Source organism: Chrysemys picta, chromosome 9 (genome assembly GCF_011386835.1).
Source record: "Chrysemys picta bellii isolate R12L10 chromosome 9, ASM1138683v2, whole genome shotgun sequence".
Taxonomy (NCBI): domain Eukaryota; kingdom Metazoa; phylum Chordata; order Testudines; family Emydidae; genus Chrysemys; species Chrysemys picta.
In genome coordinates, this window is record NC_088799.1 from 23,037,652 (window position 1) to 23,062,146 (window position 24,495).

The 24,495-nt window shown below is 42.0% G+C and overlaps 1 protein-coding gene across 1 annotated transcript in view; it reads right to left on the minus strand.

Annotated features, from left to right (window-relative positions):
• RSRC1 (arginine and serine rich coiled-coil 1) overlaps positions 1-24,495 on the minus strand; it is a 337,138-nt gene that overhangs the window by 8,690 nt on the left and 303,953 nt on the right. Inside the window, 1 exon segment of the mRNA XM_005286996.5 lies at positions 510-616. Within this exon segment, the coding sequence (XP_005287053.2) occupies positions 510-616 (107 nt within the window).

Below are 24,495 nucleotides of genomic sequence, written 5' to 3' on the forward strand. Positions count from 1 at the left end.
TTAAGTCATATTTAGGCACTGAAATAAAAGTGGCCTGACTTTCAGAGTTGCGGAGCCCTCTGAAAATCAGTCCACTTTTATTTTGGTGCATAAATATATTTTTAGAAGTCTAGCTTTAAAAATATTTACCTTTTATATTAGTAGGAACATAAACTACCTTATTGCCTTTGCACAATGATTTGTCTAACCCTTGCCCCTCCCCTTTTCTTTACACCTTTGTGTTCTGACACAATGACTTTAAAAAAAATGTTCTAAATAACCAAACTCCTAAGCCAGGCCTTGACCATCTTGCCATTTCGACAATATATTTCACCTCATCCTAAACTCTCATGCATTTCCAGTCCTGTCACTCATCCTTACTTCAACATCAAATATCTATGTACATGTTTGAACTCTGATACTGGGAATGAGGATTGCCAATGTGACGTGTCAAGGGAAATTGCATTAATGCTGCAGCTTCCACTTGGCACCCCAGGGTTATACACAAAGATAGGCTATTGACAACTTACCTTTTTGACTTCTTTACTTGATCTGAATGTCTGTGGAACAAAAGAGTCACTTTCAATAGCTTCAATTTCTTTTACTCGTTTCACTTGTTCTACCAGGGTGGCTTGGTCTACAAAAGAGAGGATAATGTCAGTATATTTCAGTGTAAGCTTATGATCAGTGCTGTGCCTAGGCTATACTATCTCTAGATATTTTACTATTTATGAAATATGTACTAGGAAAAAACCTTCAATGAAAGCTAAAATATTCTGTTACAAAGAAACATTCCTGCTTTATTAAGAACAAGAAGAGTGATTACGCTGTAATTGCTTTATTCATGATGCTGACATACAAATTTGCTACTTACATGTTAACAGTGTCAGAACTGCAGTGTTTGGATGTATTGAAAAAAAACAGGGATTCTGGAATAGTGTGGTTTTGTAACAAATGTCCATTAAAAGAGAAAGTTACTTACCTTTTATAACTGGAGCTCCTTTGAGATGTGTGGTCCCTATCTGTATTCCACTATGGGTATGCATATACTCCATGCGCCTAGAGCTAAAGAATTTTGAAAGGAGTGTCCGTTGGTCTGCAGATGCGCCTTGGTTCACCTCATGCCTCTAACTGAGGAGATAAAGGGCAGGACAGACCAACCACCTCTCCAGTTCCTTCTCCACCTTGAATCAGACAAGATCTGAAGCAGAAGGGAAGGAGGGTGGGTAGTGGAATATAGATAGGAATATAGATCTCCAGTTACTATAAGGTAATTAACTTCTCCTCTTCTTCGAGTGCTGGTCCCTATATGTAAGTCCAGTGTGGGTGACTAACCAGCAGTACTCAAATAGGAGGAGGATGCAAAGTCATAAATGGCAGAGCCGAACAAAAGCACTGTTGTTTCAACAGATGCATCAGCAGAGGAGTCCTGTACCAAGGCGTAAGTGTCATGCAAACATGTAGTCTCAATTCTTTGAGAGACTATAGACTGACCCCTGACCCTTTTCACTACTGTGACAAATAGTCTAGGGGATTTCCTTATTGTTTTTGTTCTCTGCAGGTAAAAGGCTAAGGCTTGCTGAATGTCAAGGGACTGGAACCTCCTTTCTTCTGAGAATATGTGAGGTTTTGAGATGAACATAGGTAAGTGGATAGATTGGTTCAGGTGAAACTTGGACTATTTTGGGGGTGAATTTAGGGTGTAAACGCAATGAAACCTTGTCCTTATGGAATAGCGTAAGGAGGATCCACCATCAATGCCCAGGCTCACCAATCCTCCCAACTGAGGTGATGGCTACCAGGAATGTGACCTTCATGGATAGGGAACACATGGAACAAGAAGCTAATGGTTCAAAAGGAGGCTTAGTAAGTACTGAGAGAACAAGGTTAAATTCCCATGGAGGAATATGCGTTTTTTTTATAGGCAGAAAAGTTCTGATTAGGGCTTTCCAGAATTTGCTCATCAGAGAGTGTGCAAAGATTGAGTAGTCCTGTGTAGGCAGATGGTATGCACTAACTGCTGCCAAGTGGACCCAAAAGGAACTGACAGACAAACCTGCTGTCTTCAAGGAAAGAATACAGTCCAGAATGAAAACAATAACTGTGGCTTCTGGAGAAATAAGTCTTGGATGCATCCACAGAGTGTAACGCTTCCACTTGGCTAGGTAACATTTTCTAGCGGAATCTTTCCTACTATTAGAAAGGAAGTTCTGTACAGCTTCTGAACACAATTGCTCTGAGAACAGTGCCCATCCAAAAACCAGGCTCTGAGATGAAGTGGACACGGGTTAGGATGCCTTATCTTGCCATTCCCTTGAGTCAGGAGACCAGGAAATGTAGGAATGATTGGTGCCCAAGATGACATGCATAGGAGGTTTGGGAACCAAAACTGTCCAGGCCAGTTGGGAGCAATGAGAATGACTCATACCCTGTCCTGCCGCATCTTGCGCAAAACTTGAGGCAGGAGTGGCAGTGAAGGGAAGGCATAGTTCTGATGGTCTGACCATGGAAGGAATAGTGTCACCCTGTGAGTGGACACCCAGGGCTCCTCTGGAACAGTGTAGATTGCACTTCCTGTTTGATTGGCAGGTGAATGGGGGGTCCCCCACAGAGCGAAAATATTGTTTGCCAGAGAGTCCTGCTTATGACAGACAGACAGCAAAGTGTCTGCTGAGAGAGTCCGCTAGCACAGTGTTTCTCAACGACTGGTCTGTGGACTGGCCCCGGTCCCTAAAATCTCCCTGACACAGTTTAGGAAGGCAGCAAGTTGGTCCCTGGTATCAAAAATGTTGAGAAACTCAGCGCTAGCACATTCTGGTTTTCTGGGAGGTTGACTGCTGAAGGGTAATCTGATTGCTGATGCACCAGTTCCACAGACCAAGCGCTTCTGCGCACAGGGAGGTGGGGGTGAATCTAACTCCTCCTTGTTTGTTGATGTAAAAGACAGTTGTAATTTTGTCTGACATTATGAAGGCATGGTAAATAAATGGGAGGAAGGTTTTGCAAGCTCTTTAAAGTGCTTGTAGCTCTAGAACATTGATGTGCTTCCTAGACTCTCGAGGTGTCCAGGTGTACTGTTATCCATGCAAGCTCCCCAACCAATAGAGATGTGTCAGTAGTGATTGTCCTGTCTAGTGCAGAGGCAAGAAAGGGAATACTGACACAAATCCGATGGGGATTCTTCCACCATGACAGGGACCATATCACTTTGGTGTCAAGAGTCACTGTGATGATCATGGATTGTCAGTTTGGCAAGTACACAGTTTGAAGCCATGCCTGTAGGCAATAAAGGTGTAGTCTTGGAAAAGGTGTGACGTAAGTGCATGAGGCTACATGGCCTGGGGGCAGGGCCGGTTCTAACTTTATTGCTGCCCCAAGCAGAAAAAAAAGTGCCGCCCTGCCGAGCCCCCCCCCCGAGCGCCGCACCGCATGAACCCCCCCCGAGCGGCGTGCCCCGCGCTGCTGCACCGCCGGAGCCCCCCCCCGCGCCGCTGGAACCCCACCCCTGAGCGCCACGCCCCCCGCTGCTCCCCCGTCGAGCGCCGCTGGAACTCCACCCCTGAGCGCCGCGCCCCCCGCCGCCCCCCCGCTGAGCGCTGCGCCGCTGGAGCCCGCCCCCCCCGCCGAGCGCCACGCTGCTGGAACCCCTCCCTGAGCGCCGCGCCCTGCGCCGCCTCCCCCGCTGAGCGCTGCGCGCCGCGCCACCGGAGCGCCTCCCCCCCCCGTGGAATGCTGCGCCGTGCTGCCCCCCGCCACCCCAAGATTGGCCGCCCCTTACCAGGTGCCGCCCCAAGCATGTGCTTGGTTGCCTGGTGCCTGGAGCCGGCCCTGCCTGGGGGGCGGGGGGTAGATAGAGGTCTCTGGTAGGGTTGTAAACTTTCTGATTGCAGAAAACCAAACAGCCTTGCCCTGCCCCTTCACTGAGGCTGCCCCGCTCACTCCATCCCCCGCACTCTCACTCTCCCCAACCCTCACTCACTCACTCATTTTCACCAGGCTGGGGCACAGGGTTGGGATGCGGGAAGGGGTGAGGGCTCCAGCTGGGGGTGCAGGCTCCGGGGTGGGGCCAGAAATGAGGGGCTCAGAGTGTAGGAGAGGGTTCTGGGCTCGGGCAGGGGGTTGGGGTGCAGGGGGGTGAGGGCTCCAGCTGGGTGTGCAGACTCTGGAGTGCAGGCTGGGGATGAAGGGTTTGGGGTGCAGGAGGGAGCTCTGGCCTGGGGCTGAGGGGTTTGGAGTGTGGGAGAGGGCTCCGGGAGGGGATGAGGGCTCTAACTGGGGGTGTAGGCTCTGGGGTGGGGCCAGAAATGAGGGATTCGGAATGTGGGAGGGGGTTCTGGGCTGGGGGGTTGGGGGAAGGGAAGGTGAGGGCTCCAACTGGGGGTGCAGGCTGGGGATGAGGGGTTTGGGGTTCAGGAAGGGGCTCCAGGCTGGGGCCAAGGGGATCAGAGTGCAGAAGAGGGTGCGGGCTCTGGGAGGGAGTTTGGGTGCAGGAGGGGGCTCAAGGCTGGGCAGGGGTTTGGGGTGCGGGACTGGGTGTGGTTCCCGGCCAATGGGAACTGCGGAACCAACATTCGGAGCGGGGGCAGCGTGTGGAGCCCCCTGGCCGTCCCTGCTCCTAGGAGCCGGACATGCTGGCCATTTCCGGGAGCCATGCAGAGCCAGGGCAGGCAGGGAGCCTGCCTTCACCCCGCTGCGATGCTGATCGGACTTTTAGCGGCTTGGTTAGCAGTGCTGACTGGAGCCGCCAGGGTTCCTTTTTGACTGGGCGTTCCGGTCGAAAATAGATGCCTGGCAACCCTACTCTCTAGGATGGTTTATGATCTAGTCTATAACAACATTCATAGCCTGAAACCTGTCTCTTGGCAAGTAACCCTTTCCGTGATGGATTTAAGGATGTCCCAATGAAGGCCAAAATCTGTGTAGGGGTGAGAATGGATTTTTCAGCATTTATGTTGACCCACAGAGAGGACCTGTAGTATTGTTGAAGTCGATGCCTGAGTCTCTTGGCGTGATCTGGTGACAAGGAGTCAATCGTTGAGGCAGGGGAAGATGGTGAACTCATGGCATCCTATATAAGTTGCTACTGCAGAAAACACCTTGGTAAAGACCCTGGGGGCAGCCGCAATGCTGAAAGGGCATACTCTGTACTGGAAGTGGTTGGAGCAAACTATGAATTTGAGGAAGCATCAGTGAATGGGGTGAACGCCCATGTGAAAGTAGGTGTCCTTCATGTCGAGAGCTTATATGTTTTTTTCCAGGGATGGAATTATAGATGCCAACGTGATCATGAAAAACTTGAGTTTGCAAATAAAGTGGTTGAGAATGGGTCTCCAACTGCCTTTCTTTTTGGGGACTAGGAAATATGTTGAGTAAAAACCCCTCCCTTGGAACTGAAGACCCACCTGCTTTATCACTCAGTGCTATAAGAGACATTCCCCTTCTTGATTGAGAACATTCTTGTAAGAGTGGCCCCCGAGACGGGGTGGGGAAGAAGTTTTTGGAGAGGGTAAAGATGCAAACTCCATTGTATAGCCAGAATGGATGATACTGAGCACTCATCTGTCTGTTGTTATTGCACTCCAGGTGTTGAAAAAGAGTGCTAGACAACCCCCAACGGGTGTGTGGGAGTCAGGAGGTGTTGGACTCAGTGGTTTGCAGCTCTCAAGCTCCAGTGAAAAATATTTAGGCAAGGGCTGGGATTGGAATGAGGAACCTTGCTGCAGAAAGTGTGGGGAAACAGGTCTTTGGAGTGCTCTGCCTCTTACCAGGTGGTCATAAGGTCTCTGGTGAAAAAGCTGTTGAGCCAGCAGTCTAGACTTCTATTGTTGTCAGTGAAATTTTCTCTTCAGGGCAGTTGTATATATTCCCAGGGAGAAGAGGGTGGAGTCTTCTGAAGTATGGAAGGACTCATCCATCTTCTGATTAAACAGATGAGTCTCATTGAAGGGAAGGAGGGAAAGTCCTTAATGGTGTTCTGGACCTCCCTGGGTTGATATTGCTGAGCAAACGGAGAGGAAAAGTTTGGGAGACTTCTTAAAAACCTTCATCCTGTCCAGGTAGAAGGCTAGGGCTCTCCTGACATCTAGATTGTGTAATATAGCCAGCCTGTTGTCTCGGTGAAGCTTAGGTTAGAAGGGTGGAAGAGGAATCAATTGGTTCATGTGAAACAGAGAGGTTACTTAAGGAATGAATTTTGGATATGACCTAAGTGTAACCTTTTCCCAAAAGAATAACACGTGGAGGAAGGAGGGGAGTATTCCATCAGAGCCGCTATTTCTCCTATTCTCCTAGCTGAGGAAATCGCTATCAGGAAGGCCATGGGTTCGAAGGGAGACCTAATCAGTCATTTCAGTACCAGGTTTAGTCCCATGTGGGAGTAGGAAGTCGAGGTTGAGGGAAGAGGTTTGCTATACCCTTGAGGAACTTTGAGTCAGGTGTGACAGCACTAAGTATCCCTCTGTTGGTTTGCTGTTATAGCCACTAGGTGGACTCCGAGAGCGCTTAAAGATAGCCCCGATCTTTTTAGGGCCAGTGCATAAGTCTAAGATAAGTGTAAGAGTTGTGGATGTTGGGGAGATTTGTTGGAAAGTACACCAAATCTGAAACCTAGAGCACTTTTGCAGGTAGATGTGTTGAGGACTTTTTACTGTGTAATAATACCTCTTGCACCTCCTTTGAACAGGAGCTTTCTATGTGTTTGAACCAACAAGGAGCCATGCCTTGAGGCGTAAAACCACCAAATTGGGATGTAGGATATGTCCTCTGTCCTGGGAGAGGAGGTACGGAGTGACTGGGAGAGAGATCGGCGGGCACATCACGAGCTGTGACAGGTAAAGGTACCAGGTCTGTCTCTGATAAGTAGAGACGATCAGAATGACATCTCTTTATTTTCAGCAGGACACTTGACAGCAGGGGAAAAGGAGGAAAAGCATAAAGAAGGTCCCTGTCTCATGGGAGGAGAGCATCTCCCAGGGAGTGTTGTCCTATCCCTGCTCTGGAGCAGTAGCGTGTACATTTCTTGTTCAGGTAAGTGGCAAACAAGTCTGCCCCATCCCCTGAATAGACTGTGAAGTACTACTGGATCTAGCTCCCACTTGTGGTCGTGTCCGCCACTCTCTTTGCCAGGTCCTAGAAGAGGCAAAAGTCATCATCCAGGAATGGCAGAGGAGGCTTTGGAGGCTCATCTAGGAAGGAGGAGGATATGGTCCTCAGGGTCACTTCCTCAACTGCGCCCTCATTTTCCTCTACAATCTCTTCCTAAATTTCTGAAGTTCTGGAGCTGTGGCCAAAGAGGCGTGCCTTGAGGGTTCTCGGGTAGGGCTAGAAGCTTGAGAGGCATGGTGTTGATATGCAGCTCAGGGGTCCCACGATGCCCACAGGGGTGGTGGTGGCATAGAGGTTGGCGGTGGTGCCCAAGGGTGGCTGTACCAAGATGGTGGTGGTGGCGCTAGCTGAGGGTATACTTGAGGATCCTGTTGATACTGGGCACCATAAGGAGCCTGAGAGGAGTACTGTGATGCTACCTTCTCAGATTCACTATCTGAGTCTTCACTAGAGAGCAGGGAAACATGACAGGGCAGTGGGAAAAACTCCCATGCTGGTCGAAGACTTGGTGTGAAGGTCCTGGTACCATGGGGAGGAGACTGTGGTCTTCCTCAAGGCAGCTAATGCACTGGGATTACTTGGCTGTGACAGGGATTGCCTATTTGCAAGAGAGGCACTTCTTGAAACGTGGTGAGCTGGGCATACCCTATTGGGGGAAGGGTCCCAGTGAGGAAAAAAGCAACAGAAACTAAAGTCGTTTTTTTTTTTAAAAAGGGAAAAAATTAAGATAAGAGAAAAATTACAACTAGAATTACAACTAAGAACTAGGAGGCTAACTAACTATAGAAATGCAAATTAAAAGTAATGGTACTAACAGACTGCGAATAGCTCTGTCTCTAGCCAGGGCCGTTGAGAAGGAACTGAGGATGGTTAGCCCGAATGCGCTGACTAGCCTTGTAATGCAGCACGAGGAGAGATAGCACATGTGTGGACCTAACGGACACTTCTACCAAAGTTCTCCGATCAGTAGCGCAGGGACGCAAGCAGATCTACAGTGGAGCACCCAGTAGGGACACTACTCAAAGAAGAAATTAAGATACGTTTGAAATCAGAAAAATTATAGAAGAGCAACAGGATTGAAACAAACAACAAAAGAAGGACAATGATGTGCCAAATACTTCCTGTTGTGCATGTGAAATTCTAAATCCATATATGCCACCTATGCTTTACAAGACTGGATTTTATTTTGCATAGAGAAAATATAAATTATAAACTCCATCCACCTGTGCAAACATTCAATGAAAACTCACTTCAAACAGTATTTTAATGATGATCGAGCAAAGAAATTTGTGTAGCTGTCAAATACCCTGATATATTCTTTGTAGAGACATATCATACTAATTTCACAACAACCTTGTTTTCTTTGACAGCTTGTGCAACAAAAATGTCCTGTCTAAAATAATGGGTAGCCTGGGCTTTTCAGTTACATTAACATCTGAAAACAGCATTTGTGCTGCTGTCTGTCTCATTTTCTGCTTCTGCTACACTCATAGTTAATCTCACATATCACCTAATCCTCCCCAGCTGGTTCCATGTGCAACTGCAGTGACAGTACAACTTTGGCCCCAACAATGTGATTATTTTTATTTTCTGTTAATATTGTAACGGCTCTCCTGCCATCTCATATACTTCGGATAACAATTATTGTGTTTATTACAATAGTGCCAAGGGACCAGCCAAGAATGGGGCTGCATTGTGCTAGGAACTGTACAAACACACAGTAGTAGACAGTTCCTGCCATGAAGAACTTCCAATAAATAGCTAAAGGTAGAGGAAAAGGGGTGTAATGTACACGCAGAGTAAACAATGAGATGGCCTGAAAATGTCATATTAGTTCCATGATTTTTCTTTTTAAAAATTTTTTTGGGGAGGGTTTACTTAGGAAGGGATAAGATTAATGAAAAGACATGGGAAGGGAGAGGTGAACAATATACTTGCTCATGCCAAATATCATAAAGTTATACACTGATTGTTGAATATGGATCAGTGAATAAAACATTGTACTTGAAAAGCAATTCTATAGCAGTCTCAAGTATTGCTCTGCTATCTGCCATTTTAATAATCTGATTGAACATATGAATGAGATCTTTTACTTTTTCTTTTGATAATTGAAAAAAATATAGAATAAGGCACTATCATCTTAGAAAGACTAAACCATACTCATTCCCTTTTATCAAGGGTTCTCAACCTTTTTCTTTCTGAGGCCCCCTTCAACAGGATATAAAAACTCCACAGCTCACCTGTCTCACAACTGTTCTTCTGCATATAAAAGCCAGCGCCAGCATTGGGGGTAGCAAGTACAGCAATTGCCTATAGCCCTGCCCCGCAGGGGTCCCTGCGAAGCTACATTGCTCAGGCTTCAGCTTCAGCCCTGCGTGGCGGAGCTCAGGGCCCTGAGCTTCTGCTCCATGCCGTTGGGCTTCGGCTTTCTGCCCTGGGCCCCAGCGAGTCTCATGCTGGCCCCGCTTGGTGGACGCCCTGAAACTGCTCACAGCCCACCAGAGTCCTGGACCCTTGGTTGAGAGCCATTGCCTTATATCTTAATTTTAACAAATATGAATGCTGTATTCTTACTTTAATTTGGAGCTCAATTGAAATAAACATCGGCAATAATCACTGGTGACAAAAAAAAAGTCAGAATAAATGTAAAGGGCTTGATTCACTGCAGGCAGAACCAGGATGAAAGCTTCTAGTAGAAAAAAGTCTGCCCAGAGATAGATCACAGTGATGCAAAATACCTACAACCGCTATCTCTATAAGGAAGATTGCTGCTGTTCGGTATAATTCCACAAATGGGTAGTGAAGGTTGGGAAGAGGGCTTGGCCAGAACATCTGAGAGATGCACTGATCCAGTACATCTACCAGGCACCCTCCCCAAGAAGGACTGCAAAGTGGCCGTGATTGTTCATTAAGGTCTCAGTCCTGCACGGTCCTCTGATCCAGCAAAGCACTTAAGTACATATTCATCTTTAAGCTTGTGATTAGTCCTACTGACTTAAATGGACAAATCACCTGCTTAAAATTAAGCAGATGCTGAAAGACTTTGTTGGATTGGGACCAGAGAGCCCAACACCTTGCAACAGCTATCCCTAAAGCTGCATTCCCCAGGCAGAACACCACTATGGGAGAGTGAACAAGCGAACACTAATGCCCTCCTTGATAGAAGGGAAGTCATTCTCCTTCGGGTGCAGCTGACCCCGCTGGCACAGAAAGAAATGGGGAGGGAGGCTACATAAGCTCAGATACCATTGTGAGGGGCATAGTATCAAAACCTAGATCAACAGATTAAATAGACGTCAGGAGGAAGGGAGATGGATATAGATTTTTACGGTTCAGTTGCTCAATTCTTTTCATACTCAAAATCCACTATTACAATAATCACTGGTGACAAAAAAAAAGTCAGAATAAATGTAAAGGGCTTGATTCACTATTGCACTATTACAATAATCACTGGTGACAAAAAAAAAGTCAGAATAAATGTAAAGGGCTTGATTCACTATTGCAATAATCCACTATTACTATCTAGCCTTTTATAATATTTTATATGAATCAGATACAAAAGTATAATAATGACAAGTTACTAAGAGAAGCAAAAATCACTGAATGTTTCTGGGATATCATCAGTGACATTAACTTGCTGAAAATGGACCGGGAAAAATCATCCATTAGCGTATGATATTTTTGACAAACACATATTGGTAGATAAAATGACTTCCATATATATGTTGTTTGTCAGATGTCAGTAGAAAGGATATGTATTTCATAGTAAAATCAAAAATAATGGAGTAAGAAAGCTAAGAGGCTACGGACAAAAAAATCAATACTAACTCATTGCAGAGCAAGTCCTTTTACTCTGGTTATACTGAAAACAGAACACTAAATATTGTATTAGTGATTGTTGATGTGACTTTTTATAAATAAGCTATTCTTTCTAGAAGAATTACAATTAAACTAATTTTTACAAGATATTGTCCTTTTAGTTTATTACCAAAGGAGACAGACATATATGCAAAATGGTTTTTAATAAAACTGTAAATGATTGAGAAGCCTTTCATGTGATGAGCTTCTGTTTCAATGTGTCTGCTCAAACCATATGGATTATATCTGTAAATCAACACAACACAAATACTGTAGCAATGTTCTATTAAAAACAGCAGGTGGCATTATCCTACAAGATAAATCAGACCACAAGCATAAAGACTTCACACAGGCAGAAGCAAAGCATCAAAAGAACCTTATCTTTAATAGATATATAAAATACATTGTTTAAAAATGAATCTCTATTTCATGCCTTTTACTTTAAAATTAGTTCAATTAGGCTAGTATTTAGTTAACCTAATTTTATAGTAATAAAAGGTCATTGCCTTATTTATCTAAAGTCACTTATGATTTTACTGTAAACATTGTATAGTAAAGATGATTCAACTGATATTTTATTCTTAATATATTGCCACAGATACATGCATAATATAATGAATGTCTTATTTTCATACTGAATAATTTTGTATTAAAAATAGTTCCTTTTAGAAAAGAAATCCCCAAAGTATGCCTTCATTAAAGTTGCATTTAAAACAGCATACTGAAATACTGCACTTAAAATAATTACAAATGCTGGAGAATGAGAGGAAAAACCCAATTTGCCTGCAATCCGAGCACATAGTATACCTGTATAGATTTTTTGATTGTTTGTTTTTAAAAACAAAGTAGCATCTCCTAAATTCTGCCTACAATTTTAAAAGTAACAAAACCCAAATCTTCAAAATTATTGTGAACCATCCAAAAATCTGCCTTTCATTTAAAAAAAAAGTTACTGAAATCTATCTTATCTGTAATCATGTGATTTGTCTGTCTGTCTCTATATAGTATAATCCTAATGTTGTGATATTTACCAGATCCTTCACTAAAATAGCTGTAAAAATGAACTGATCATTAATATGGTGCTAAACAGATCTAGTGACTGTTCTTCAGATCTTTATGACTGAAGAATAACACAGTTTCTGTGTATTCTGGTGGAATTTATTTATATCTGCATGTTTGACCACCTGTTACATATTTAAACGGACATAGTTTTAATTCACTAATTAAAATAATCCATTTTCTAATAGCGTACACATTAATAACATGGTCTGAAATACTTTTAGAACATTTTAAGATTTTTTTCTGCTCTCCTGTTTGCTTATAAGTGTCTTTTTCAGCAAAGGAAAACTGTGAAGCTTATAAACAAAGTGCTGCCAAATGAAATAAACAAACTGACAAAATAGAGAAAAATATTCCCCACCTGCTTTTAGTTACAGTAAAAACTTAATTACTTGTAACATCCATAGAAAACACAAATTGCAGATACAAAAGTGATTTTCAAATTTACAAGCCTTTTAAATACCACACATGTTTACTGAGTCGATGCAAAGCTTCCTCAAAGGACAAAAAAAAAATGGTGTAGTATGAAGACAATAATTTTGTGGTGCAAAGTGTATGCCAAGAAATTTAAAGTTTTATCTCGATTACTCGGGGAAGAAAGGCACAACTGCATGAATTAAAGTCATTTTAGTCATTCACAATGGGCAAATAACATTTTAAACTAGACTAGACAAAAACACTAGTACAATAAAGAAAAATCCTGCACTGGCAGCAGGATTGGCTGACCTAGTGCATCTTTGCCATCTCTTAAATTATATGAACTTTGGACTTCATTGTGAAAATAGGTTACGAGATAAACCAACAAAAACAAGAAAGTAACAAACATAAGAACAGCCATACTGGGTCAGACCAAAGGTCCAACCACCCCAGTGGCCAATAACACAGGTGCATGTTGTTTTTCTCCCTTTAATTCCTATCATCAACCCGGCCTTGCTTATCTCTGCTTCTGGCAGAGAATTGGAAGTCATTCCCAATGATGTCCATCAATATATCATGTATTGGCTGTAATGTATGTGCACCAAACTACCTCTGGACAGAATCAGACTTGGTCTGGTATTTGTGATTCTATACATTCTAGTAAGTGGCTAAAAAAATAAGAGAGGCATTAACATTAGTTTAGACTAGGGGAGATTCTCCTTTAGCGCAAGTGGTATAGATCTGAGTATTTGAATATTTAGAAAAGAAGGTCCCGAGTTCTATTCCCTCTACTAAAAGCCAGACGTTTGGCAGGTGTTCAACACTGTCTATGTATATATGTGGCCACAAAGTCATTTCAAAGATAACTTCTGAGTAAGCTGGAGTGGTGGCTACAGAATAATGAAAAGAATCCTTTCCCCCATGGGGTCTGAAGATGCTGCCTTCAGAGCTCTTTGTCTTGACTGAGTGGGCTGTGATAGATCAAACATAGATCTTCTGCCTGTTTAACAACCCCCAATAAGAGTCAACAGTGAGGATGAATCCTGGGGCATTCAGCACCAAGGGTGAAATCCATTCCACCCACAAACCCCAATATAGCAGTCTATCTTTATGTGAACAGAGTGTGAATGTGTCAAGAAGTGAAATCCACCATCCAAATCTGAGGCCAGTGAATGGGACAACTATACAGCTCACCCCCATTCACTGCAGCTGGTTTTCAAGCCTATTGTTTGGAGTAGCAGCTGCAGCCTCTTAGCAGCAGAGATCTGATTGAAAGCCCATTGAAGTCAATGGAAAAAAACTCCCATTGATTTCAATGTGCATTCTGTTCAACTGTAGATGCCATGACCCTTCCACCAAGCCAACTCCTTTCAACATCTACTGTGGCCTTCTGGGCAGGATAGATAAAAAATTGATGATTAAAATCATATTGTTTATTTTTTTTTAAATCTAAATCAGAATATTTTTCTTTAAATCAAATTTTTAAAAATTTAAATAAAATACAGTTTAATTTAAAAAATAAACCTATTTAAATTAAAATTAAATGTACAACCTATGTAAACAATCTATTAAAATCATTCAAATTAAATTAAATTTAAATAAAATACAAAAAATAATCGTAAGTAGTACATATTTGCTGCCAAGTTTTAATGAAGGTCAAACCACTGAAGTGATGGTAGTCACTAGCTAGGCACTCGCAACTAGAGTTTATTGAAGTGCTAAACCAGCTTTTGATAGCAGTAGCCTCTTCTGGAGGTGCAGAGAGATTATTTTCTTCATTTCAGTTTATTTAACTAGTTCAGTTCAATGATTAGGTCATTCAAAGTTATAAAACCAACTGGGAACTGAAAAATCAGGCAAACTTGTTTTCCTCTTACAATCTAACATAGAAACTAGGTGTAAGAGGACGAGATCTACTAGTTCTAAAATCTCGAAGGACATGATGACCAGAAATAATCAGTTCAATTCACCAAGTACACATAATACTTCCTTTGTTTAATAAATCAGTTTTTAATGCAAAACATGTTTTGGTAAGCTTTTCTTCTAATGTATCCAGTCCATTTAAAGTAGTTCTAGTTAAAAAAATATAAAATAAAATGCTGTTGCATTCTTAATTGAATTTGAATGTCCATCTGATAGAGCTTGACAAAAATCACAAGTAAAAAATCAATAATCTAGTAAATAAGAAATACATCATTCACCATTTTCTAATAATAAAAAAATTAGAAATTAAGAATCTGAATAAATGTAAGTTGTTATATAATTGCTTAAGGATGAATTTCACCTTATAAGCAACAGATTCTTCCTTTTGTGCTACAGTACTGTTTCTGTTGGCTGCCAGTGAGGAGTGGGATTTATCCAAAGTGGCACCAGCCATTAGAGGGAGACGTGATCATACACAAAGCCAATTTATCAGACAAAGAAAGTATCTAGTAAGCATCCCAAGTATTGGAGGTGCACAGTTTTTAAGTGACAACTGAATTTCCACTTTGTAACAACCTGTGGCTGAATACAAATATCACAATCATTAGCTGAGATTGAATCTAAGACTTTCAGCACCAAAACACAGGAAGTCAGAGGTCAGAGCCCTACTGACAGATCATGGAGGATACAACTACCGTGGGAGCACATGCCAGGATTGCCTCCATTTTCTTTCCTTTAAATTAATATAAATACTCATGAAAGGGGGCAAAACTGACAATCTTCTGTGTGCAGAAAATGTATGACACCAGCAACGAACACTAACTTCTCCACATTGCTCTGCCACTGTATTTCAAAGCTTCCCTGGAATGATCACCTTTAAAGAAAAAGAATAGTCCACTCTCCTCCAATTAAATTTTGTCTCTCTTTTCTGAAACTGCAGCATGGGAGCCAACTGTGGTGATGGTTTCTGTGGTGTGGGCCCCTACCACTAGGAACTGGTGTGAGCCCACCAACTAATTCTACAAAGAAAAACTGACCACATCCAAGTTAATTAAAAGGCAGGTTTTTTTCCCCAGTTTAATTTTTAAGTTGTCATGAAAAGTTATAAATAATATATTTTTAAAAAATGTGGTAGGTCAAATAGTTGAACTAGTTATGCTAGTGTGTTTATTCTGGGGTCAAATCTGTGCATTGTAAACATCTGAGATGTTGTGGTCGGAGTATTTTTTCTGTGCTTACCAAGGGCAACATTCTGTGTTTATTTACACAATTCCCTGATGCATATGTAATCACATGAGAGTTTAAGTCAGGGCAGAATTCAGAATGAAGTTTTTAAGTGCTTAATTTTCTTATTATACCATTTCATTAGCTACAGTACCTGTATGGACAAGTTTAATGTGCTAAAAATCCCTCTGAAAATTCTCTGAGGCATTCATAAAATGTCCTGAATTTCTTGGTCCAAATAAAGTGCCATTTCCACAAAAAATCATCTCTCACATCATTTTCAATTTCTTTTTGTGATTTTACAACTTTAAAAGGCAGCCAATTTTCCCCTCCAAGTTGGCAGAAATATAAAACCTCACTCCAAAACGAGCGACCTTGCCTTAAGCTCTGTATTCCATTTTCAAACCAAAGCAAGTTTTTATTGCCAAGTTGTATTTTTCAACTTCAACTACAGTGACTCAAACAGCATCACTATAATTTAGTTTTCATTTCGCTTTTAAACAAGACTAGATACTTATTTTTCTCCCTTTATGGAGGATCAATGCATCAAAAACAAGAACAAAACACAAGGGATAAGGACACATTGTAGCAATCTCAAAGGAATTAAGTTTTAAAGTTGAGATATATGTAAATCAAGAAACTTTGGATTTCTCTTCCAGCTGTGTTTTAAACTATATTTATGTTTAAATTAACTCTATTGTTGATATTTTTACATGCATCTTATTGCATAAATACACCCAGTTCTCCAGAAACGTAGGATGTATTTTTTAAAAGTAAGATATACAGTTGTAATGAAAAAGTAAAAAACAGCTAATAAAATTGTAGGAATCAATGCTAATGTGCTTAAGGTTGTTGGAGGTTTGCCTTGTTTTAATAGGCAGAGTATAAAACCAGTTTTAGTTGCTCCAGATTAAAAGGACAGAATACAGACTTTGCTGTTGCTGTTTGCTGTCCATGTTAATTTTGGAATTCTCATTGACTCTAATTAAAATTCTATAGATGTAAGAGTTGTATGTTTCTAAGGAACTAGCCAGTGAATGCTGTCTGCCAGCCATCTCCAAACACCCCATAACCACACACAACCAGCCTGTCAGGAGAGCTAATGCAGACATTGCAGGGCACACCACATTTGTCACTGTGGCTAATATCAGAGATACGCAGCTCTTTTTTCTCAGCACACAAAAGCAAGATATGTAATTCAATGCTCAATTTACCCTTGTCTCGTAGGAGATTTTTCCCCGCTAATTGATAGAAATTAAGCCATTAATCAAGCCACTAGCCATCATTCAAACCAGGGAAGATGAATACAAACTTTCATCATAACCACCTTCCCCATTTTAGTGTTCATTAGCATTAATTTTTAATGCAATTATGCTATTCTTTTACGCTGAGCTCATAAATTACTGCTCTTTTGTTGCTGGCTGGCCTTGTAAAATCCAAGGTAATGCTTTGTGCTCTGATCTTAAAGGCAATTACTGGGTTCTTCTATCTTCTGTATCTCTGTATCCCCAATAACCTTTACACAGTATGTACACATTTGTGAATATATGTATATATATATATATGTATATGTATATATGTATATATTTAATATATACATATATAAAAGCATTTTCACATATAGTCACACCCAACATAAAGTAGGGATATAAACATATGAAGATAATAGAACCTAATAAAAGCTGTTGAGATCAGAACAAAGCATCAGTATATTATATACATACAATATATACACAGAAAAAGAGAGAAGTAAAATACACAGTGGTGAAAAGAAGAGCAACAATTATAGTCAAGAATTTGGAAAATGCATGTTAAACGTACATAAACTGGACAGAATGGTTGAAATTGTGCAGGCACTTAGTCCATTACTTTAAACTCCTGCTTTTTCATTTGCACTTTAAAAAAGTCATATTCATATTTGAAAATCAGCGACTGCGCATGCAGATAATTTTTTTCCACTACATGTGGTGTATAATGTGTAGTAACATCAAAAACATCTTTCCAAGATACTGGGTTTAATATCAGAGGGGTAGCTGTGTTAGTCTGAATCTGTAAAAAGCAACAGAGGGTCCTGTGGCACCTTTAAGACTAACAGAAGTATTGGAGCACAAGCTTTCGTGGGTGAATGCCCACTTCATCAGACGCAAGATGAAGTGGGCATTCACCCACGAAAGCTTATGATCCAATACTTCTGTTAGTCTTCAAGGTGCCACAGGACCCTCTGTTGGGTTTAATATGCGCATATTAACAACTCCACAGTACTACACATTGACACGTGGAGCCATTATGATATTAGTGTCAGTGAGAAGTAGCTGTCATGCTTTTATTTCAGTCCATGCACTGGGGCCTAAAGGATGGATCAAGACGAGCACGTGGAAGCTAGATGCACCTTGGGTTACCCTCAAAGCACGGAATAAAATGTAGGTGGCTGGAGAAAAATGGAGTGCACAACAATAAAAGTTGGACTTTTCCCACTATTTTAAATATATCAGGCCAGATTCTCAGTTAGTGTATGGAGCTGCGACAATTTAGCCCAACTGAGGATCTGGTCCAGCACCAACAAAATACAACATATATATTTAATCATATTTGAAGTTTGACATTGACCATGCAAACAAGGAAATTTGCAGTTAGGGCAGACGCTCATTGAAACCACAGATTCATTCTGGTCTCGAGTAAATACTCATTTTGGCATGTGGTAAGAACATGTATAATGTTGGCACATCCACTGTGAAATCAGCAAAAAAGACTCCACACAACTGAGCGTAGTTTAAGCAAATGGATACCATTTTTGTTAAACTTTAATCCAAGAATCAGTCTCACTCTCTCCTCATAACCTGACAAACTCATCCAGTGCATTCCCTTTCCCCAAACAGGCTTCAAACAAACAGGGGCTTCAACTAGTCTCCAAACTCATGGGACTGGCCCACACAAATGTCTACCAACTTGCTTCTTCCAGTGAAAAAACTTAGGCTCTAATGAGAGGTGTCTCAGACCTCTACAGTAGTTCAAGTCAATTCAAGTGACCATGCAGAGTTTAGAGCAGCTAGATGAGTCAAACTTTAAACAGAAAGCTAGCCTCAACCGTAACTATAGCAGACTGAAATAATACTAAAGCCCAACTCCTTATCACAACACGTAGCCCTAATCCTGGCCCTGAACTTAGTTTTGGAAAAAGCTAGTCCCCTGAAAGTGAGCTGCTATCTCAAAAGATTCCTGCAAAACTAAAGTTGCAACAAAAAATTAAACAGCATCAACCCTGGTATAACACAGCTGCCAGAAAGAATTTAGGCAACAAAACACACATAACCTAATAATCTTACCCCTTTTTGGGATATTCCTTGTATATTCCCTCTCTCTCATATACATAATCACACAGATACACATACATGTCTGTGGAGGTGATAACCACATGGTAAGTTTCAGAATCATCTGAAAAATAAAGTTATTTTGCAACTTTGACTCTCTCACCCATCCGTGGCCCATTAATCATTCTCATGTGAGATTTCTAACATCCCAAATTACACAGTGATTTCAAACGTGCTTTAAAAAAAAACAAAAAACCTCTCACAAATATAAGTTTCCTCCTTACTCTCAATGTGGAATTTCTCTCAAAAAATTATCTTGACCTAAGGTGATACACAAATTCTAAAAAATCTCTTTTGTCTAAAACATTCCTAAAATATATTTTGCTGACATACAGCATATGCAGAGAAGCCATAGCGTGATTGTGACACTAAGAGACCCTTTATGCCAGTTGGTAAAGAGTGCATCCAATACTCTGTTGTCAGTATATTTAGTCAGTGTTTTGTAAGGTATCCTATAAAAATTGGTGACACACTGATATATTGATATACTGTATGATGTATGGATGGTTAATGTGTAAAGAATTGTGTGTGTGTGCTGGAAATATGTTACTGAAATATGTTCGGACCAAACAATTTAAGTAGAGTGGATAAACAAGTCTGTCGTTGACAAAGGAATGTTGTTTTGGCTGTTTGCCTGTGTCGCCAATGTAAACTGAGCAAGTTGAGGCCAGAGACAATGGAAAGACAGTTACATCTAAGGTAATCAAAGTGATCAAGCCCATTAAAAAAAAAAAAAAGGCAAATTGACCATAGGATGAGAGCATGGCATTTACACACCAGCAGGGGAGAGGAGCTTTGTCTGAGTTTCCTTGCTAAAGAATACATTTCAAAGGTTTACTGGACAATAAAAGAAGTGTAGAGAACTCCATCATTTAGGGGATGGAGGGGACAGCACTCTCTGATTCTATGAACGTTGGATCCTCCTGCTAGAAGGGCTGCAGATGCTGGTGGCTTGATGTAAGTGAGAAAGTTGTTTAGGCAGAGATTGTAGCATGCTGAAGTTAAGTCTTAGACACTGGAAAATATGTTTTATTTTCTTCTGTTTTTTCTGTTCTCTCTGCTTAATATCACATAAATGTCTGTTCTTTGTTAATAAACCTATTATTGGTTTTACTATAAACCATCGTAGTGTTGTTATATTGAAGTACTGAGTGAGTCCTCAGCAAACCCAACTGGCTAGTGTGTGTATTGTCTCTTTGGAGGCAGTGAACTTAATTTTGTGAGTGTCCAGTGACAGGGTCTGGACACTAAAGAGAGACATCTCTGGAGAACTTGGGAACTGGGGTTCACTAATTGTTATTTGCAAGACAAGGTAAAGACTGGTGAGTCTGAAGGAGTTTGCTGGTGAAGCAGATAGACTAGTCTGGCAGGGAGCTGACACAATATAATCTCCAGCAAGCTCACTCTTTCTAATGCAGAGGGGTAACTCAGTGGCTTCAGGTTCTGGGCTGTCCCGAGGAAAGTAACAGTGCTGTAATAAAAATGTTTTATTTGGTCTTGTTTGGGATTCTTTGCATAACTCACTTGTAAGTATTGCCTGCACCAGCCACATAGAACAACTGAGCATGTTCCAGACCAGGGCTACACGGCAAAACCAGACCTTCCTTGTAACTGCTCCAGGCCAGGATGGGACTGGGCACTGGAACTTAGAGCAGGGAGCGCTCAATAACCCTGTGATGATGCCCAGCTAGCATGCAAGAGAAAGCAGTCTGATTCAAATACAAAGGGAGAAAAAGCCATACTAGAGGGAGGAAAAGGAGTTGAATGGGACAAGGAGTTTCGTAAAATTGTGACTGGATGGGGTGGCACAAGGAAACTGTGACTGGGAGTTGAGGGGGGTGGGGACTGCTGGGGTTGGTTGGGAAAGGAGAGAGGGACTAGGAGCTGGTGAGGAAAATGGGGTGGCGGTAGAGGACTAGGAGCCAGTTGGCAGAGGAGTACAGATTGGATGAGGAGCTGGGGAAACGGAGGGAATACTGGGAGTAGAAACCAGTGTGTGTGGAGTGAATGAGGATGCGGGAGGAGAGACTGATTGAACAAGGAGCTGTGGTAGGGGAGGGAGAACTGGGACCGGCTGGGCAAAGAGACTGGGTACTAGGAGGGGAATCTTGCACTGGCTGGACAAGAAGACTTGGACTGGGATGAGATACCAGTCTACTACTACTTCTTTTGTATGGAAGTAGCAACATTTACTAGTTAACAGAAAGTGAAATTGATTTGAAGGCTTGAGGAGATGCAGAGTGCACCTTTACTATACCTCCTGGAAATGAAAAGATGGGTCACTTGTTCACAACGTGTTCAATGGCTTGGCGGTCTCCACGTGTGCATTGTTACAAATAGTTGATTTTCCATTTATGCATTAGGTGCGTGCATTTTCCATGTACCATCCTAACACAATGATGGTAGTCTGCTGTCTTTGGCACAGCAAGAAACCAGGTGGTTCAACAGTAGGATCATCTATGCATCTTGTTTTTTATGTCAGAACTTGCCCACTGCATCCTGTAGTGTCTTCTGAGTTGAAGTTGGATAACAGAAGAGCTTCTTCAGCTGTCCAGAACGGTCAACAGGACTTAGATGAGTGCGAGGTGAGTGAACAAGATTGTCAGAGAGTGGGAGCTTTTGGTTACGAGAGTTTTCTTGTACTCGTGCTACCCATCTTTCACCAGACGGTTTGAGGAAGGAAGTTTCTGAGGACTGGAAGCCAATGCACCAGAGTGGACTTCAGGGTGCCAGTTACAAGTCTCCTAGCTGCATTTAACTGGATATTGATATCTGCCGGAGAGTTTCTTCCCCATATGGTTGCACAGTACTTGGCTTTGGAATAAACTAAAGCCAGTATTTCTGTTTGTAGTGTTCAAGCATCACAACCCCAGCTAAAACCTACTAGTTTCTGGACAATACTGATGTCACTCTTCATTTTATGGCTCACCTGCTTCAGATACTGTTGACAGGTAAGGCTGCAACTGAGAGTGATTCCTATGTGGCGGAGATTAGGAACATGGGCGAATTCGTTGCTGCAGAAGTTCACATGCAGCTTCAGAATTGCTAATGTGGAAAGCTAGTGACAGTTTTTGATAGATTGGGTTTGAGCTGCCAGTATCGAAAATAGATTTCCATCATCTTCACATCGGCATTAAAGGTGTCTTCCACTTCCTTGAGTGTTGTGACCTGTGTCGTTAGTGCCAGGTTGTTGACATAAATGAAGTTGTGGTCTCTTGTTTTGGGCACATCACAAACATAAGTTGAAAAGGGACAGTGCTAGTACTAATCCTTGTGGAAGGTCATTGTGAAGACTCTGCTTTTTGCTAACCTAACTTCTGAGATGGACATGGAATGTTCTTTCTAAGAGCATTGACCCAATGAGTCGAAGTGTTGGGTTACATAGAAGCAGGTTGGATAGCTTCAGCAGTAGGCCCTTGTGCCAAATAGTGTTGTAGGCTGATGACAAGTCTATAAAAGCTTCAGCTATTTTAAGCTTCCAGTGGAAACTGGCCTTGATATGGACAGTCAGTGGAGCCACTTGGTCACAGCAGCTTCATCCTGCCCTGGAAGCAGCTTGTTTCAGGGGGACTGCGGTCTTCAAGACGGGGGTCAGCCTCATCAGGATTGCCCGATCCAGTAATTTATATGTTGTACAGAGGAGAGGTATAGGGCAGTAGATTTTGGGGTCACTGGGCAGATTTCTAGGTTTTAAAATGGCAGTGACCTTTGATCACCTCCAAGCTTTTGGGAGTTTGCTGGTGACGATTTCTGTGAATTGTGCTGCCATCCAGTCATGTCCTGTCAGCCTGAGACGTTTAAGGAAGAATGGAAGGGTGCTGTCAATGTCAGCTGTTCTTCCTGCTCTGGCAGCAGCGAGTGGCAGTGTCAATCTCAGCTCTTGTGAAGGACTGACAGAGACTTGACAAAGGGGCACTTAGTGCACAGGATTCCTTTTCAGTGGTTGGCTTACAGTCATCTTTGAATATCTTAGTAGGAGGCTATGCTGCTTGCAGTCACTTGTGGTGTTTGTGTGTCTGATGGCGCCTCTCCACCTACGAGTGGCAGAAGGGCCCATTCTACTGAGTAGAGACTGGGACTAGATATGCAAGAATAAGACTGAGGCAGTGGGACCAGAGTGGGGAAGGGACAGTACTGGGACATGGGCATATTGGCAGAGATGGGACAGAAGGGATGAAGCTTGGGAGGAATGCCCACTAGAACACACTCCCCTCCACAGCCTGGAGTCGAACCAAAGATTCCTGAGTCTCACCAGTCCTCTGCTGTGAGTGAGTATTTGGGAAATCTCTGGCAAAGCGTGTGTTTCACTCCCCTCTAATGCTGGTCCACAAAGATTATGACAACCTACTACTGCGATCAGTTACTCCATTAGTGCAAGTGTCAGAGGTCTGTGCAGGAGACCTAAAGGGTTCAGCTCTGCTGATGAACCATGTGCATATTAGTATGATGCCACATGATGTAGTTTCTCTTTTTAATTTTTTTTTTTAAAACCTAGGAAATTATACACACAAACCCATCTTAAAACAACATTATTAAGGTTTCAAAGTCAAGCACTCTAAAGTTAGGAAATAGCAGAGTTAAGGTTGCCTATGCAAACTTAGTTTGGTGTGTTCCTTAGTTTCTGGGAGCCTGACTTAGGATCTTATTTGCAGAAGTGCTGAGTACTCGTAGCTAAGAGTGAAGTCAATGGGAGCTGTGCCTTGAATGTGTAAAATGCTATATAAGGTTAAACGCTCTAGAAAATCATGTACTGGTCAACCCAAATTGGGCACCCAGAATTAGTGGAAACTTTTTACTTTATGGCTTGTCTACATGAACTTTTAGTTCATGACAAGCTGGGCTGTGAATCTACCCTGCACTAGCCTGCCACAGACTTAACTGTCCATGTGACCTGCTGACATGCTTTAACAATTCATTAGTGTGCTTTGATCTAGTGCTCTTTGAAACAGGACTAAATCAAAGCATATTAATGAACGGTTAGTGCATGTCAGCAGGATCCACATAACCTCTTAGTGCGTGGCAGTTTCACACCCCTGCTTGCCGTAAACTAAAAGTTCATGTAGACAAGTTCTCAAACGTTGTGCCTCACCTGGCCATCTCTAAATGAGGATAATACCCCTCATGTACCTCAGAGGAGTGTTGTGAAGATAAATTCATTAATGTTTGTGAAGCACTCAGATATTATGATGAGTGCCATAGAATAACCCACAAGAAAATTAATAATTCTGTATTTAAAGTAAATAGGTCCTGGGGTCACACTGAGCAATGAGGAAAAAACAAAAATATTTAACAGCTGTTCACTAAGTGAGCACCATCCATCTTGTGTACTGAATGAGGCAGGGGACTTATGAAAAAAAATAGTATGTGATCTTTTAATTAAAAGTTGTATCATAATACATACACACAAGGCGACTGAATAAAGGTTGCACAGGCAACCTTAAATTCTGGAATTTGCTAACTTTTGAGTGCTTGACTTTGCAACCTTAATATTATTATTTTAACTTACATTATTACACACACACACACACACACACACACACACAACCCTCTATCTATCTAAACA